The sequence below is a fragment of the Canis lupus genome, chromosome 8 (genome assembly GCF_003254725.2).
Source record: "Canis lupus dingo isolate Sandy chromosome 8, ASM325472v2, whole genome shotgun sequence".
NCBI classification, from domain to species: Eukaryota; Metazoa; Chordata; class Mammalia; order Carnivora; family Canidae; genus Canis; species Canis lupus.
The window spans coordinates 68,378,200-68,397,570 of record NC_064250.1 but is presented as its reverse complement, the minus strand read 5'-3'; the positions used below and the strand labels follow the sequence as shown (position 1 = coordinate 68,397,570).

The window sequence follows — 19,371 nt, the reverse complement described above, 5'->3', positions numbered from 1 at the left end:
ATTTAAAACACAAATATTGCTTTTTTTACGTTTCACATATAGGGCGCCACGGGGGAAATGAAATGATGATTTAAATTCGCCAGAAACCCACTAGGTACAGAATTCTGTAGTTAAGCTACGTTCTCCTGGGCAGAGCAGGAGAGTCAAAAGAAGCCCGGGTGGCTCAGGGGTTGAGCATCGCCTTCAGCCCAGGGCGTGATCCTGGAGTCCCAGGATCGAGTCCCACGTCGGGCTCCCTGCATGGAGCCTGCTTCTCCCTCTGCCTGTGTCTCTGCCTCTCTCTCTCTCTCTCTCTCTCTCTCATGAATAAATAAATAAAATCTTAAAAAAAAAAAAAAAAGAAAGAAACAGGAGGCTGTGCCCAGGAGGGAGGAGCTTACTAGTTACAAGGGGGGCAGTTAGTGATGAATGTGGGGGTTCTGGACTCCTGGAGAAGGGCCTTCTCCCCGCTGGGGCCCTTGGCTCAGAGCTTCGCTGTGGCTCAGCATAACCTTCTCCTGGCCGGGCTGAACTGAACGGTAGCGTGAGCCGTGTACAGTGCAAGAGAGGAGAGTTATCAAAAAGTTTCTAGGTGGGGCAGCCTCCAGGCATCCAAAGATTGTGGGGTTCTTTTGTCCTAGGTTCTCCCTCGCAAGCCACCTCCATTCTAAACTTGATGAACAATTGTTCCCCAGAGTCCACCCTGGATGGTTCCGAGCATTTACCGATCACCCACAGGTGTACGCACCCCCCGGAGCTGGACAGTTCACTAACATCAAGCCCCAAAGGCCTGCCTCGTGTGACGATTCGGGCAGGGCTGGGAGCAGCTCCCTGATGTTCGGAGTCTCCCGTCTCTGTCGGGGTGAGGGGGGGCGGGGTGGGGGGCCTCTGCCAGGGCAAACACCTGCAACGCGAGCGGGTGGCCCGCGGCTCCTGCACATCTAAGGTGCCCACCTTTGGTAGGTCCTTTCCTGTTCAGCACAGCCTGCTGCTCCTCCGTGATGTTCAGCCGCCGAACCACGTCCGCCAGCGCCGACTTGAGCAGCTGGATGTCATCTTCCTGCATCTGGACGCGCTGCTCCAGGGAGGCAATGCGGTCGGTCACCTCCATGCTACTGGCAGCCGAAGCGCTGTCATCTAAACCAAAGGAGAGGAACCAGTGACTCTTCTGTGCTCCCCAGAGAAATCAGACCGACACCCATGCACGAGCACATTGCTAAAACATAACAAGATTTAAAAAAATTTTTTTTTCATAACGAGATTTATAAACGGAAGGCGACTGCTCTTACGCAGAAACCATGGGGCAGCTTTTTACTACCTAGAACTGCTCCGCCTCATTCTGCTACCGTCTTTTCATTCTGTTTGTGCTTTTCATTTCTTTTTAGCTGTGGTTTTATTTGCCATTATACTATTCCAGATACAGGGCAACATAGTTTCTTGCTCATGACGTCAGAGACCTCAAAGCTGGGGTGGGGTGGGGTGCACCCACTTCAATTCTCCTGCATAGCAGAAATCCACTGCGTGGCCTTCTAGCTTTTGTGCCACAGATGCTAGCTGATGGGATGGTCAGATAATCACAGGCCTACACTATCTCCTGAAACCAGTATTACACACTATAAGGTTAACTACCTGGAATTTAAATAAAAACTCAGAAATAAAAAGCTTTCTACGTGATTTCACTGTGGAGTTAAAGTTAAAACTACTGGCTTAATGTATCATCTTTCTCAGGTAAAATAGCTTTAAAGCAGCAGTTATCAAATGCTTTGGTCTCAGGACTCCTTTACATCAGCAACAATTACTGAGGACCACAAATAGCCTTTGTTTGTGTAAATTATGTCCATCGATATCTTCCGTATTGAAAATTAAAACAGGCATTTTATAAATATTTAATCATGACTTATTCAAAAATAACGAAAACATTACATGTTAACACATTTTGTTTTTAAAAAACAAAAAAATTTTAAAAAAGAAAATACTGAATATTCAAAATTTTTCTTTAATGTATGACATATTAGAAAATAACTGGAATTGTTTATGCATTCAATCTGCTGTGATATGTTATTTTTTGTTGAAATATATGAAGAAAATTTGGTCTCATGCTGGCATATAGTAGGGAACGGAGGAAATATTTTAATAGCCTCTTCAGATAATTATGAACAATCTTCCTTGTTAGTCAAAATATGATAGATTGCAATGTTATAAAAGCTGTAATGAGGACCATAAGACCATATAAATAAATTTTGTTACTTCATTAAAAAAAAAAAAAACACAACAAGACTTACACTATCTAACAGTCATGCCTGCTAAGGTCTGGCTACTCTGACAAAGCAACACAAGTGGTCAAATCTGTTTGGTGACTATTCCCTTACAGCCACGGCAATCCTAATCTCTCATATAGAATTGCTAGTCACCAATTCCTTATCAAGCCCTCCAGGGTCCCACACAGTCTTCTTGCCTCTGAAACTCATTTCACATCATTCCTCCTTTCACTCTCAGTGCTTCAGCCATACTGACCTCTTTCAACTGCCCTGAGAGTTTTGGTATCTGCTGTTGCCTTTACTTAAAACATTTCTTTTTCTTTCTCTCTATTCTTTTTCTTCCTCTCTTTTCTTTTTCTTCTTTTTTGAGAGAGGCAGGTGAGGGGCATAGGAAGAGGGAGAGAGAGAGAGAATCTTAAGCAGGTTCTACACTCAGCATGGAGCCCAATGCAGGGGCTCAGTCCCACGACCCTGACATCATGATCTGAGCTGAATTCAGCAGTCAGATGCTCAACTGACTGAGCCACCCAGGTGCCCCTACTTGAAATACTTCTCAACAAACTTTTTGCATGATCAAATTCTTCTGTTCTTTTAGTGTCAACTCAAACTGAGCTCTTCAGAGAAACTTCCTTACAACCTTACGTAGGGTTGGTACTAGGATCACCTCAACTTTATTTATTTCTTCCATGGCATTACTGTGCTCCAATGCTCTTATCTCCCAGCTAAAATGTGAGCATCATGGAGTTGCTTCTGCTTCCACATATGACAGACCCCTTTTGGACTGTACCACCCTCCCTGTCCTGCCCGTAGAAGGCAATTTTAAGCCTGGAAATTATACCAGAAAACAACTACTTGAAGGTACTGCAGCAGAGACGCAGGTATATAGACTCTGGTGGGGAATATACACTCACTTGGAAAAACAGACAAGTAAATCCCTTTTGCATGGCTTTTAGTCAGACCTAAGTGGTACACAGTGGGGGTGAGGGTGCATGCGGGAAACCCTGTTGCCATTTTTGTCCTCAGAAAGCCAGGAAGTGAAGTCCAAAAACTGTGAACACTAGAAAGTGGGGAAATCACAGGAGGGACGACACCAGAGGGAGAGTCCCAAATTCTGCCTACTTCAGCCCTGCCTGACCTGGCAATCACACTCATGGAACAGGCTCAAGTATCTCAGCTAACAGCAGAAGATTGAAACTCAGATTAGAGGCCCAAGAAGTAGTTTGCAGTTCAAGTCCAGCCAAGGAAAGTAGCCACTACAATGAAGGAAAGGATACTTCTCAGAGGAAAGTAATAGAATACAAAATCCCCACAACTTACATTCGTAATGTCCAGGATATAATCCAAAACTGCTCAACATGCTAAGAATCAAGAAATGGAACATAGTCTCAAGAGAAAAGAAAATACATTGAGTCCAACTCCAAAATGAACAAAATATTGGAACTAACAAAGAAAATGAGATATTTCCAATGAATGAATATTTCAACAGAGAAGTGGGAAGTATTGGCAGAGAGAGAGAAACAATAAAAAAATGAACCAAGTGGAAGTTCTAGAACTGAAAAATACAATTTCTGAAGTTACAGGTTCACTGACTGGATACAGCTGCATGGCCGTGTTGGAGAAAAGACAAGGAAAGCTGAGCATTGAGCAGAGAAAGTGTCCAGGGTGAAAAACACAGAGAAAATAACTGAGAAAAAAAAAATTAACCAAGTCTCTTGGGGATTTCTTAGAGGCTCTCAAACACTCCAGCATATATTACATTGAAATATAAAAAGAAGGAGAACAAGGCAGCAAAAAATATCTGAACTATAAAGGCCCCAAATACCTTAATGTGATGAAGGTAGAAATGTAAAACAACATAAATGCTTAATAAACACCAAACAAAATAAACACAAAGAACCCCATCTCAAGGTATTTCACAATTAAACTGTTGAAAATCAGATTAAGTATACATATTGAAAACAGCAAGAGCAAACTGGTCTTGGGGAAGGACCCTGCAGAGTGGAAGATAGTGGAGCATCTGTAAAGTACTGAATGAAAACAATTTCAATCCAGAATTCTATATCCAGCAAATAGACCCTCTGGCAGTGAAGGCAAAGAAAAAAATAAAAATGAAAAAAAGATAAATGTAAACTGAAATAATTCATTGCCAGAAGCTCTACATTACAAGAAGTACCAAAGGAAGTTCTTCAGGATAAAGGGAAATTATATAAGATGGAAACTCAGAGGGGATCCCTGGGTGGCTCAGAGGTTTAGCACCTGCCTTTGGCCCGGGGCGTGATCCTGGGGTCCCAGGATCAAGTCCCACATCGGGCTCCCAGCATGGAGACTGCTTCTCCCTCTGCCTGTGTCTGTGCCTCTCTCTCTGTGTGTGTCTATCATGAATAAATAAATAAGTAATCTTAAAAAAAAAAAAAAAAAAGAAACTCAGACACTCAGGAAAGAAGAAAGAGCACCGGAAGTAATAAATACCTGAATGTGTTTAAGACTTTTTTTCCCTTTACATTTTCCTGTTAATATTCTTATAAGCCTTTAAACTGTTGATGATGAAAATTATAACACTGTCTGATGGGATTCATAAGGCATGTACAGGTAATACATACAACTATCATAACATAAAGATGGGGAAGATATGGATCTATGAGGTTTTAATATTTTATGTAAGATTTTAATATTATACATTATTAACTGTAAAGGACCTGTGAAAAGTTCAAGATGTATATTGTAATCCCTAAGGAGCTACTAGAGAATAATGCAAATAAGTATAGCTAAAAAAAAAAAAAAAAAAGAAATATTAAATTGAAATTCTATATTCAAATAATCCAAAGGAGGGAAAAGAAGGAGAAAGGAACAGAAAGCAAACAAATAGAAAAAAATTTAAATGATAAACTCAAACCTAACACAGCAATAATTACATTAAATGTTACATTAAAGCAATAATTGCATTAAACACACCAATTAAGGGGTGGCTGGGTGGCTCAGTTGGTTGAGTCTAACTCTTGATTTCAGCTCAGGTTGTGCTTTCAGGGTCCTGGGATTGAGCCCAGTGTCAGACTCCAGGCTCAGTAAGGAGTCTGCTTGAGATTCTCTCTCTCCCTCTCCCTCTGCCCTTCCCCCCAGACTCCTACAGTCATTCTCTCTCTAAAATAAATCTTTAAAAACAACAACACATCGGGATCCCTGGGTGGCGCAGCGGTTTGGCGCCTGCCTTTGGCCCAGGGCGCGATCCTGGAGACCCGGGATCGAATCCCACGTCAGGCTCCCGGTGCATGGAGCCTGCCTCTCCCTCTGCCTGTGTCTCTGCGCCTCTCTCTCTCTCTCTCTCTGTGTAACTATCATAAATAAATAAATAAATTAAAAAAAAAACAAAAAAACAACAACACATCAATTAAAAGTCCAAGAATGTCAGGGGGAAAAAAGCAAGGCCCAACTATCTGCTGTCTACAAAATACACACTTTAAATACAAAGACATAGGTTGAAAGTAAATGAATGCAGAAAAAGACATAGCATGCAAACAGTAAGCATAAGAAGGCTAGAGTGCCAATATTAATAATAAGATATCATAGATATCAAATAAAATGTACTACCACAGATAAAGAGGACCATTTCATAGTGAAAAAAGGATCAATTTATCAGAAAGACAAGACAATCATAATAATAGAGGTTTAAAACATATGAAGCAAAAGTAGAATTAAAATGGGAAGTAGACAATTCCACAATTATTCCTGAAGATTTTATCATTCCTATCTCAGCTAATGATAGGACAATTAATTTAAGAAATCAGTAAAGAAACAAAGTTTGAACAGCATTACAAGCCACTTTGACTTCCTGGATATGTATAGACAGCTACACTCAACAATGGCAGTCACATGGTACATTTACCGGGATACATCATGTTCTGGACCAAAAAAACAGACCTGAATAAAGTTAAAGTCTAAAAGAGTATGCTGTTTTAGGACAGTGGCATTAAATTAGACATCAAAAATAACAAGAGAACTATGAAAACTTCTAGTACTTATAAATTAAATAACATGCTTCTTTTTTCTTTAAAGGTTTTATTCATTCATTTATTTGAGAAAGAGCAAGTGTCAGTGGGGGAGGAGGAGAGGGAGAGGGACAAGCAGACTCTGTGAGGAGTATAGAGCCTGACACAGGACTCTATCGCATGACCCTGAGATCATGACCTGAGTAGAAACCAAGAGTCAGATGCCCAAGTGACTAAGCTACCTGGGAGCCCCAAACAACACTCTTACATAATCATTAAGTTAAAGACCACATCACAGAAGAAATTAGAAAATATTTTTAACTGAATGACAGTGAAGATATATCAAAAGTGTGGGTTGCAGCAAAGGGGGTCTTTGAGTAAAATTAATAGCTTTAAAATCTCTTTATTAGGAAGGGAAAGAATTCTCAAATCAATGATTCTCAGCTTTCACATTAATTGACTAGAAAAAGATGAGCAAATTAAACCAAAATCAAGTAGAAAGAAGGGAAATAACAAAAAGATGAAACCAATGGGCTAAAATATACACAAACAATGAAGAGAATGAATGAAATCAGAAGCTGGCTCTCTGAAAACATCAATAAAACGTAAACTTCATGACAGCAGACATTTTTTCTGCTAGTCTACTGCTCTACCATCCGTCCCACTATGTAACACCTACTAGGAACTCAATAAATATTTGGTAAATGAATAAATAGTTGGGTAAATGTGTATCTCTTATGAAGCATGCATCAAAGATGACTGGTTTAATGCAGTTATCACCCTTCAAAAGCTCTCTGTATAGTAGAAAAGACACATGTCCACAAAATTTTAAGACAATTTGATAATGTTATGTAATTAAGGAATATATAAAGTGATAAGTGAGCATAAAATCATCTATGTGGAAAGCAAGAAGAATGGCATTCAGGCAATGGAAACACTTGAAACAAAAACATGGAAACAGGGAAGCATAAGGAATACTCAGATAATCACAGCCTTCGACACTGAAATCTACCATTTTGTAATTTCCGCTTCCTGGATATAAATCTGCCATGCATATAAATTCAGGTTCTATCACCATTCTAGGTAACATACACACAGATATCGTTTGAGTGTGTCTATGGCATTTCTGAGAGAACACCCAACAACCAAGAGAACTCATCAAGCATTCACGTACATGTAAAAGTGCTAAGATCTTATGAAGAAAAAACTGCATAACTCCTTTATAAAATATATCACAGACCTATCTCTCTAAAGAAATCAAACTTGAGGTACAAATTTGCAAATGACCTTTTCACACACTCCTCGCCTTCTAAGAACTACAAACTTCAACCTCTATGCTCCAAATAGAGGATTCATACTGTTTCGGTCGGGAATACTGGTGATTATGTCTTTCTGTCTCTGCCTATGGATAGAGACATATAAACAGCTTTTAAAATCCAACAGTGAGAAGACAAACAACCCAAGTTAAAAATAGGCAAAAGGGACGGGGATCCCTGGGTGGCTCAGCAGTTTAGCGCCTGCCTTCGGCCCAGGGCATGGTTCTGGAGTGCTGGGATCAAGTCCCATGTTGGGCTCCCTGCATGGAGCCTGCTTCTCCCTCAGCCTGTATCTCTGCCTCTCTCAATCTGGCTCTCATGAATAAAAAAAAAAAATAGGCAAAAGAGGGCACCTGGGTGGCTCAGTGGTTGAGCATCTGCCTTCAGCTCAGGTCATGATCTTGGGGTCCTGGGATCGAGTCCCACATGGGCTCCCAGTAGGGAGCCTGCTTCTCCTTCTGCCTGTGTCTCTGCCTCTCTATCTCTCATGAATTAAAAAAAATAGACAAAGCAGTTGAACAGATACTTTACCAAATGGCAAACAGGTACATGAAAGTGATGTTCAGTGTCCCTGGCCATTAGAGAAATGCAAATTCAAACCACAATGAGATACCACCACACAGCTACTAGAATGGATAAAATACAAAAATACCAACAAAACAAGATGCAGCCAGAATAGAGGGCATGTGAAACTCTCTTACATTGCTGGTAGGCACAGAAGATGATACGCTCACTCTGCAAGGCAGTTTTGCTGTTTCTTATACACATAGCTTATGACCTAGCAATCCCCAAATGCTTCCTAGAGAAATGACACCTACATTAATAGAAAGCTTGTACACCAAAGTTGAGAGCAGCTCTATTCATATTTGGTAAAAACTGGAAACAACTCAAATGTCCTTTGACTGATGAATGGATAAGCTGTGATAATCCACAGAATAATAAAAAGGAAAGAACTATTGATATAGTGGTTTGGGTGAATCTTCAGGTTCTATCCTGAGTGCAGGAAGCCAGGCTCCGAAGGTTACACACTGGCTCATTCCACTTAGGTGACAGTCTCCAAAAGACAAAACTAGTGAAGGAGCACAGATCAGGGCTGGCCAAGGGTTGGGATGAGGGCACAGCACTAGGAAGTTCTGGGGAAAATGGAAACGTTCTGTATCCTGACAATGGTAGCAATTACTCAAATCTACACTGTATCAAAATACATAGAATTGTCTCCAAAAAGCAGATTTGTTGGACTTTAACATAAAAAATAAAATAACTTTTTTGAGAGTCCAAGGGAGATAAGGTCTGCCCATTGGCTTTGCTGTTACTTGGCTTGTTAAGGTTGGTTGCTATTATACCTTGAGATCTCAGCAAAGAGATAATTCAAGTTGAATACTTGTTGCTCACTGGAAAGAGCCTGTGTAGCAGCTGTCGCATGGGTGGGGGGCGGGGGGGCACTAGTCCATGGCAGACCTAACTGGGAAGGTCTCCAGCCTCAGGAAGAAGTCAGAGAAAGATCTATCAATATCAATTGAGAAAAGCCATCCTAGAGCTAAGTTAGTGTTGGAGAGTACTTGTGGAAGAGGGGTATACTCTAGTCACCAAGAGTGTGGACCCTGGACAGTCAGGTCACCTGGGCTCAAATCTCAGCCCTGCTACTTATGAGCTGTGTGACCTAGGGCAAATTATTTCATTTCCATGCGCCTCAGCTTCCCCATTTGTAAGACAGGGACAAGAACAGTTATCTATCTCAGCAAGTTACACTATTCAAATAGTTAACATACGTAGAGCATTTAGGATATATTTTTGCATATAGTAAATGCTTTATAAATGCAAGCTACCATCAGGCTGCTGTTGTTGTTAGTGTTAGTTATTATTACTGATAAAAATCACCAAAGTTGAGTTTAACATTTCCTTCAAAATTCCTATGTGCTATCTGACCATTGTTATGCAAAATAGCACTGGAAAATTAATTAGAAATTAGCGTTTGGTTAATAGTATGTGTTTTCTAAGTCAGAAAATAATCTGGCATATAGAATCATGCATTTATAGAATGTGGGGGTTGTCTGAGTAGATAGCAGCTGTGAGAGATGGCGCACACTAGCTGTGGGGACGAGCACTGAAAAGGCGTAAGTTGGCTGGTGTCACACCACCTTGCATGGTCAAGCTGATATTATATATATAACAGCATACCAAGTAAGGCAATGCAGGCCTGCTCCGTGTTCTAAAAATTTACAATGCAAACTAGCATCACTATGGCCTCAGTTTGTTCTATAGATGCCTTTCATAAAAGTGCATAAATTAGACTCTATTTTAATTATACTGCCAAATTCATATTAAAAATCCTATTTTAATATTTTAAAAAGAAAAATCCCCAAAACCCAAAGCAGAAAACCTCAATGTCTCCCTTCAAATGCAAATGATTAAAAACTGAAAAGCCTGGTTTGCTTAAGAGAACCTCTATTTGCAAGTCTTGCTGAAGTTGTCCCTGTGACATATTCCCCGTGCTTTGGAAATCCTGCCAGAACCACTGCCCTGACCTGCAATGGAGTCTTCTACTTCTGCTCCTTGGGTAGTTAGTTACTCTCAAGAACAAACTGGAAGGTGTCTTGGCAACAGTGGTCTCTAGTTCTTAACCTTTCTTTGTACAGTAAAGGCCAGTGTTGTTCAAATGACTTCACAAATTCAAATTCAGCTGGCAAAAAACCTGATTGGCATAATGAAAAACAAGACCCAAACCGCTAATTGACAAAGACCATTTCCAGCTTCTGAACACCTCGCAGGACTCCACCGCACAAGATGGGAGAGTGCATCCAAATTCCATCAAAGAAAACTTTATTCAAAAAAAAAAAAAAAAAGAAAACTTTATTCAAATGGGAATCCAGCAGGGGTAACACCTCAGAGAGTCATAAATTTTATCTTGTTTTTATTTTTATTTTTTAAGGATTTTATTTATTCATGAGAGACAGAGAGAGAAAGGCAGAGACACAGGCAGAGGGAGAAGCAGGCTCCATGCAGGGAGCCCAACGTGGGACTCGATCCTGGGACCCCAGGATCACGCCCTGGGCCGAAGGCGGCGCTAAACCGCTGAGCCACCTGGGCTGCCCAAGTTATAAATTTTAAAGTAACGTTTGTTCTTGTAGTTCCAAAATCTACCCACGGATGTCATCAAGACAATGTTAACAACAGAACTGCTTTATCTTTTTTTCAAAGTTTTTGCATTCTTGTCCAACATCATTGCACTTTGTGGAGTTAGGAGGATGTTTGAAAAAGACCATATTCTTTATGTTTTTCACCTCTTGGGTTTTTTGAACTTCTGTATGAACTGGAACTAGTGGCCGGGGCTGTGGCACCTGTTCGTTTCCTTAGGAAGGCATGTGGATCTGTTTACACATGACAGGTAGAGAGTCCCTTTATCTCAGTATCAGAAAACCGTCCACGCTCAGGCTGCACCAACTGTCGGAATGGGCAAAGGGACAGACAAGATTTAATCTGAGCAGAACCAAACCCACGCTGGTGTGAGGCCTGTACCGCAGATGTCTTAGCTGGCTAACTGCTCTAAAAGACACCCCGCATCCTCAGCCAGCGGCACATCTCCTCGGGGCTACGGATCCCAGCCTCGTGTCACCATTCTGTCAAGGGCCAAACACGGTTCAGAAAACTAGTCCTCAGGGGAGGCTGACAATCAGTGAACCCTGTTTTGGATTGCCTGGACCCCAAGACTTGAGAAAGAGCATTGCTTTGGGGTTCAAACTGGGGCAGGGCTCAATTCCCAGGTGCATCACTTACTAGCTGTGTAGTCCTGGCAAAGGACCTGAGCACTCCGGCTGTAACACCGCCTGTCTTTGGAAGCTCTCACGAGGATAAACGTTGATGTGTATGAACCCTTAACAGGATGATGGCAAATAGATGCTCAACACAATAGTGGTTTAGCATTACTATAGTTCATTGTTGTTAATCTTAGTGTTTGTAAGAGCAAAAAGCAAACACTGACCATCGGTGAAGTCACCATTAACAACAGATATGTGCAATTTTTGCAAGTACTAGGCAGAGCTTGGTCCATGAGAGAGACCTGCTCTAGAGTGAAAGGGGCCATTTCCGCCTCTGGAGCACCTCCGGTCAAGCTGAGGAAATAGGACATTGAACCTTCAGGTGAGGGAGAGTCCCGTATGTGCCCTCCCATGACAGCACACGATTAGCGGCCAGCGGATGGACCCAGCGTTACATCCACAGCCCTGTCTCTGGCTTGACTCTCATGAGAACTAGTCTAATGCCAGCTTCTGAGTTACAGGAGAGGTCACAGGTCCAGGTAGGCCCTATGTCACTCCTAGCCCCAGAGGCAGAAAGATGACCCAGTGGCTCTGCCTTTACCCTAGATCTTCATGAAGCCATTTGGGTGGATGTGACTTTTGGGTTTAATTACCATTTTACAGTCAAAAGTGGCACAGAAAGATCAAGTAATTTGTCTGTTTTATTCTATTTAAGAGGCGAAGGAAGTGCACTTTGTCCCCTGTTGATAGGATTGTCTCATTATGTAGAGAGAGAAACAGACTCTTGACTCTGAAATGTTGTTGGTGTTTGAGTAACGCTCTTGGAGGTCAAAGGGGGACTATTATACTTTTCAAGGTTAATTTAGAATCTGTCCCCTTTATCTTGAGATGTTCTCTCTTTTCTTTAATCATTTAAAACAGCAAGGATAGCACCAAAGCAATAACACCTGCCCTTCCTTCTCCACCTGCTACTGTCAGATGCTCTACCTTATGTGGTTCATCTCCAGTCCCTGCAACACTCTCCCACTTAGATGTCATCCCCATACCATAGATAAGGTTGGAGAAGTTAGGTTTCTAAATCTTCTGAAGATAAAAAAAGCAGCATGCCAAGGCTAGCTGGGAAACATCTACTCTTTGCCCCATATTATGCTGTCCCTCCAAATGACAAGCATTAATTCCAGTGGGACTTGCGTGGTACTAAGTAAAATATATAGAGAATTTTTGTATTGTTTTGCCTTTCCTAAAATATTAGACAAATACTATTTTAAAAACACCTCATTACCAGGTTTTAGCACTTCAGATCATGTAAGCGGTAAGGAATAGCAATCTTTCACTCAATAATTTGCAGGCAGACATCTCCTATAAAAGCTGGCTCTCCATTTTACGTTATACTGATCATCACACTCTGAACCATTCCAGAGCATCCAACCACAAAAGCAATGTAGACACGGTCAGTATACGAAGCCACATACCCTCTATCATTTTCAGGTGGTCTGGATTCCAGCTCTGCTGTCAGATTGGCAGCCCTGTTCTCCACTCCTGGCTGACGGGCACCAGCTTTATTTCTGTTCTCAGACTCCCAGTTCTCCTGTGATCGCCTGGGTCCGTCAGGCACTCCAAGTCTTGCTCATCTCTGGGCTGGACCTGCCACCTAAGCTCTGACTCTGAATTCATCACTTCCCAGGAAACTACAAGAACTGACCCTCTCTGTCAGTAGACCTGTCTCAATGGTTGCTCAGTAGACCTGTCTCGATGGATGCTGAGGCTAACATTCGTATACTTGACTGAAAGAACTCTACAGCAGTCCTTGATATAAAAATGCAGCCGCTGCCTATTGATCAAAGCAACTTCAGCAGGGCTCCTGCAATCTGGAAAGTAATGGCATAAAGGTCTCTCATGAGCTGTAGGTTGTGAAAGAGTGGTGCTGGAGACCAGAAGGATACACACAAGGCCACCCTAAGAAGCACCATGCAGCAAGGTTGGAATTTCAGTGACACGGAGCTTAAAGCTAACAGACTTTCCATCCTGTTCAATAAATGTTCCTGAGTGTCGTTCTGGGCCAGACCTAGTGCCGGGCAACCCAATGAACACGGTGACCTCCCCAACCGGAGCCCGCTCAGTCTAGCAGAGGAGACTGGCCCACAGATAACCATCACAGAGATCTAGGAACACAGATGAGAGAGCAATTAACCGGTCCTCACTCCGCCCCAGGCCCAAACTTGGCAAAAAGCCCAGCTAGAGACGTAACGTGAGGACCTGACACACCTGCATCAACGCACAGGTGAAGGGGGAAGAGCAGGATTTCAGGTGAGCTGCTGGGTTTCAACCAATGAATAATGAATGAAGCAGAGAGGATGAATAAGAACAATCACAGAAAGAACAGCCTCGAAATTCTCTAGGTGAGCATTTAGAAAATGGGTTAATTATCTTGAAATATACTCTAATTTCATTTTGCCTAACCGGAGTTATCAAGCCAACAAAGGCTTTCCATGGAGCCCTAAGATTCCTTGAAATCTCTGAAATGATTAATACTACACACACATATGCCCCTCTACACACACACATGCACTCATGTGCACATACATCACAATGAGAACACACACACACATATGCCCCTCTATGCACACACATGCACTCATATGCACATACGTCACAATGAGAACACACACACACGCCCCTCTACACACACACGAACTCATATGCACATACATCACAATGAGCCCAAATGCATACACACACATACACGTCCCTCCACATACATGCACACATGCACTCATATGTACATACACCACAATGAGCCACAAGAACATACACACTCACCTACTGGCACTCCCTCCACATGCATGCACACACACGTGCCCCTCCACAGGCACACATCCATTCATATGCACATATACCACAATGAGCCCCCCCACATACACACCCACATACTGGTGCTCCCTCCACATGCATGCACATACATGTTCCCCCCAATACACATGCACACTTACACATGCACACACATACACCCCTCTATCTTTGCAAAAGCAACTTTGTTTCTTGTTTCTGTCAGAAACTAAAAGACTTAGAGACTTTAAGGTTAATTTGTTTTCTCTACTTTACAATTTTAAAGCAAACAAGAGATTCTGGAGTTGAACAGGAAAGAAAGTCCCAGTAACATGTGAAGTGAATGCCTTAAAACTTGGCCTTTGCTCCAAAGGTTGGCGGTGTGAGGAACGCCGAGGGCAGGAGGGGCAATTCCCGGGACAGCTGGACGGGGAGAGGAGGGAAAGAGCCCATGCAAGTCACACAGGATTGCCAAACTCAACCTCGAAAGGAAGGATTAAACTATGGAGGTGGGGAAGGGGAGAGAGGACAAAATAATGAGCATAGCGTAGAACCTGAAAGAGGTCTAAAGCTGTCATCTATATGTTATTTTACAAGGAGACTATTGCAATACTCATTTGTCACATCTATGATACAATCTAGATATAATGTGGTCAGGTCCTAAACGGACTTAACAAAAAATATCTAAAAGATAGCTTCAATTCAATAAATTTTTCTTTGATATGATGGTTTCAAAACATTTCAGTAAAAAGAAAAAACTAAAAGCAAATCTTATTATTTTTCTATTAATTTTCATTAGTATAACATTTTCTGTTTAAAGTACTCTATAATTCCATTCCCCATAACACCAGGTGTCTTCTAGACTGGAGAGTTTCCATTTGTTTCAGACAATATTCCCCTACATGGGAGCCCGTCCTTCAATTGTTGGGATGAAAGTCAGAAAAGCAAGGTTTTGGGGTACCTGGGTGGCTCAGTGGTTGAGCTTCTGCCTTTGGCTCAGGTTGTGATCCCAGATCAAGTCCTTCATCAGGCTCCCCGCAGGGAGCCTGCTTCTCCCTCTGCCTATGTCTCTGACTCTCTCTGTGTCTCTCATGAAAAAATAAATAAGATCTTTAAAAAAAAAATGTAAGCAAAAGAGGAGACCATACAACTACCCTGCATACAGCCTGGAGTTTCCCAGAAGTGAGGCAGGAACAGAACCAAGGTGAAGCCTGAACGTCTCCCTAAGTTGGGGATAAAGAGCTGAAGTCCAGAAAAATCCATGAATTCACAAGGCAGAACACTGAAGAGGAAAGAGCCACAAGGAGAGAACACTTTGGAAATCTATGGACAAGACCCTTGAGTCTTCAGCTGGGTTGATCAACACCTACCTGTGAGGAAATTACCCCCCACTGGGGCAAGAACCACCCAAAAAGAATAGAGAGCACAACCCCCTGAACCTACACAGGGCTGTGAATAGTCCCTGTCATCATCAGCTAGGGTGGGAAACCATGTAATCCACAGGTTTACATTGGGTGGAGAACTCAGAGGATTTTGCCCTCAACTTAAATGCTGGTTGTCCCCTAACAAGGCTTAAGAGCAAGGCTCAAAGGGATCAAACTATTTCCAAGTAACTTAAGCCATCCCAGAACAAAGCTTAAAAGTATTTATAGTAATATAAAAATATCTAGCTCCCAAAAGGTAAAATTCATAATGCCTCGTATCCAAGAAAAAAAGATGACCAGGCATTCAAAGAAGCAGGAAAACATGACCCATAATAAGGAAAAGAATCAACCAAGGAAACTAACCCAGAAATGACAGCAATGATAGAATTAGTAGACAAGGAAAATTATACAGTTATTATAACTGTATTATATGTATGAGAGCCAGAAGAAAGATTGAATATGGTTAGATAGAGGCATGGAAGATAAATATATATATTTACATATATTTAAATATATATATTTAAAAGTCCAACTTTTAGGGGCAACTGGATGGCTCAGTTGATTAAGCATCTGACTCTTGATTTTGGCTTAGGTCCTGAGCCCTGCATCGAACTCTACACTCAGCAAGAGTCTACTTGAATATTCTCTCCCTTTGCCTCTTCTCCCACTTTCTCTCTCTCTCTCAAATAAATAAATCTTTTAAAAATGAAGATAAAAGTCAAACTTCTAGAGATGAAAACTACAATCTACTAGATGAGATTAACTGAAAAAATTAGTAAGTATGAAGAAATAGCAATAGAAACTATCCAAAATGAAAAACAGAGAAAACAGATTGGAATGAGGTTCGGAGAGAGGGAGAGAGAGAATACGGGAATACACACCAGGAAGTTTGTAAGACAACTTCACATGTCCTGATATGTCTGTAACTCAGGTCCCCAAAGAAAGGGAGGAGAGGAGGGAACAAAAAAATAATCAGAGAAATAATAACTAAAATTTTTCCAAATGTAATGAAAATGATAAACCCACAGATTAATACACTCAATAAACCCCAAGCACCAAAAACATGAGCCAAAATCAAATTGCTGAAGACCAGTGATAAAGAGAAAATCTAGCAAACTAGGAATACTTGATAAAGACACACTTAATGGTAAGAAACTGGATGTTTTTCTCCCTCTGAGTAGGAACAAGGCAAGGACATCCCTCTTACCACTCCTATTAGACATCACACTGAAAATCCTAGTGACTGCAAGAGGACAAGAAAAGGAAGTAAAAGGTATACAAATTGGGAAAGAAGACATGAAACTGTCTGCAGATGACATGATAGTCCATGTAGAAAACTCCAAAGAATCAACAAAAACTCCTAGACCTAGTAAGTGATTATAACAAGGCTGCAGGATACATAGTTAATACACAAAAGTCCATTGCTCTCCTATATACTATCAACGAACAAGTGGAATTTGAAATTAAAAATGATTCCATTTATAACAGTGCCCCCAAAATGAAATACTTGGGTATGAACCTAGCAAAATATGTACAGGATCTATATGTAAAATTACTACAAAGAAATTTTTTAAAAGATTTAAAGAAAGAGAGAGATACTCCATGTTCATGGATTAGAAGGCTCAATTTTGTTATAATGTCAATTTTTCCCAAATTGATTTACAGATTCAACACAATCCCAAGCACAATCCTAGCAAGCTATTTTGTGAATACTGACAAACGGATTCTAAATGGAATTTTAAAAATCTTTTTCTAGTCTTCTATTTTTTTGAAGTATTATTAACATACAGTGTTGTTATATTATTCTCGGGTGTATAATATAATGATTTAATATTTCCCTACATATTTCAAGGCTCATCAAGATAATGTGTTCTTAAATCCCTTTATCTAATTCACCTATCCCTCTACCCACCTCTCTTCTGTCAACCACCTGTTTGTTCCTTGTATTTAAGAGTCTGGAGTACTTTTTTGGTCTCTTTTTTCTTTGTTTTATTTCATAAATTCATATATGAGTAAAATCTATATGGAAAGGCAAAAGACCCAGAATAGCCAACGCCATGCTGAAGACGGCAACAACGTTATAGAACTGATAATACTACCTGACTTTATGACTCATTACACAGCTACAGTAATCAAAACATCCTGGTATTGGTAAAAAAAAAAAAATAGATGTACAGTCTAGGGTACCTGGGTAACACAGCGGGTTAAGCATCCAACTCTGGGTTTCAGCTCAGGTCATGATCTCAGGGTCGTGAGATCGAGCCCTGTGTTGGGCTCCATGCTTGGTTCAGAGTCTGCTTGAGATTCTCTCTCCCTCTCATTCTGCCCCTCCTGTTCATGCTCTCTCTTTCTCTCTCTCTAAAATAAATAAATAAATCTTTAAAAGAAAAAGGAGAGAAGGAAAATGACCTCAGCTTCTACTGAAGAAACCCAAAGGAAACAGAAGAAAGGAAGTGATACACCTCAGAGCAGAAATCAATGAAATAGGACAAAAAACAATAGGGAAAAATCAATAAAACCCAAAACTCATTCTTGGAGACAATAAATAAAATTGACAAACCTGTAGTCAAATTACTCAGGGGAAAAAAAAAAGAGAAAGGGCACAGAATATTAGTGTCAGGAATAAGAGGTAATATCATTACAGATCTATAGACACTAACGGATGAGAAGGGAATAATAAGAACAACTTTATACCAAGAAGTTTAATAACTTAGGTGAAATCGCAAGTTCTTTGAAAGATAAAACAACCAAATCTCATGAGAGAATGCACAGAGAATCTAAATAGCTTTATTAAAGAAACTAAGGGATGAAATTCCAGTGGCCAAGCTAGTTTCAGTTACATGTATATTCGACTATGCCTAGCAGGATAGAAGGCGTTGTGCTTCCAAATTTTAAGAAGAAGGTCACTACAAAGTTATTTAAAACACAAATATTGCTTTTTTCGTTTCACATATAGGGCGCCACGGGGGAAATAATGATGATTTAAATTCGCCAGAACCACTAGGTGAAATTCTGTAGTTAAGCTACGTTCTCCTGGGCAGAGCAGGAGAGTCAAAGAAGCCCGGGTGGCTCAGGGGTTGAGCATCGCCTTCAGCCCAGGGCGTGATCCTGGATCCCAGGATCGAGTCCCACGTCGGGCTCCCTGCATGGAGCCTGCTTCTCCCTCTGCCTGTGTCTCTGCCTCTCTCTCTCTCTCTCTCTCTCTCATGAATAAATAAATAAAATCTTAAAAAAAAAAAAAAAAAAGAAAGAAACAGGAGGCTGTGCCCAGGAGGAGGAGCTTACTAGTTACAAGGGGGGCAGTTAGTGATGAATGTGGGGTTCTGGACTCCTGGAGAACCTTCTCCCGCTGGGGCTTGGCTCAGAGCTTCGCTGTGGCTCAGCATAACCTTCTCCTGGCCGGGCTGAACTGAGCAGTGGCGTGCCGTGTACAGTGCAAGGAGAGTTATCAAAAGTTTCGTGGGGCAGCCTCCAGGGCATCCAAGAATGGTTCTTTGTCCTAGGTTCTCCTCGCAAGCACCTCCATTCTAAACTTGATAGAATTGTTCCCAGAGTCCACCCTGGATGGTTCAGGCATTTACCGATCACCCACAGGTGTACGCACCCCGGAGCTGGACAGTTCCTAACATCAAGCCCCAAAGGCCTGCCTCGTGTGACGATTCGGGCAGGGCTGGGAGCAGCTCCCTGATGTTCGGAGTCTCCCGTCTCTGTCGGGGTGAGGGGGGCGGGTGGGGGCCTCTGCCCAGGGCAAACACCTGCAACGCGAGCGGGTGGCCCGCGGCTCCTGCCACATCTGAAGTGCCCACCTTTGGTAGGTCCTTTCCTGTTCA

The 19,371-nt window shown here is 41.6% G+C and overlaps 1 protein-coding gene across 5 annotated transcripts in view; it reads right to left on the bottom strand.

The window, feature by feature from the left end:
• The window catches only part of EML1 (EMAP like 1), a 212,469-nt gene that overhangs the window by 77,471 nt on the left and 115,627 nt on the right, over positions 1-19,371 (bottom strand). For 4 of the 5 annotated variants that reach the window (XM_025442903.3, XM_035720075.2, XM_025442902.3 and 1 more), the window contains exon 2: positions 934-1,116. In XM_025442903.3, coding sequence (XP_025298688.3) covers positions 934-1,116 — 183 coding nt within the window. Of the gene's footprint in view, positions 1-933; positions 1,117-19,347; positions 19,368-19,371 lie in introns of those variants that run through there. The other variant, XM_049113470.1, reaches the window with a different exon arrangement.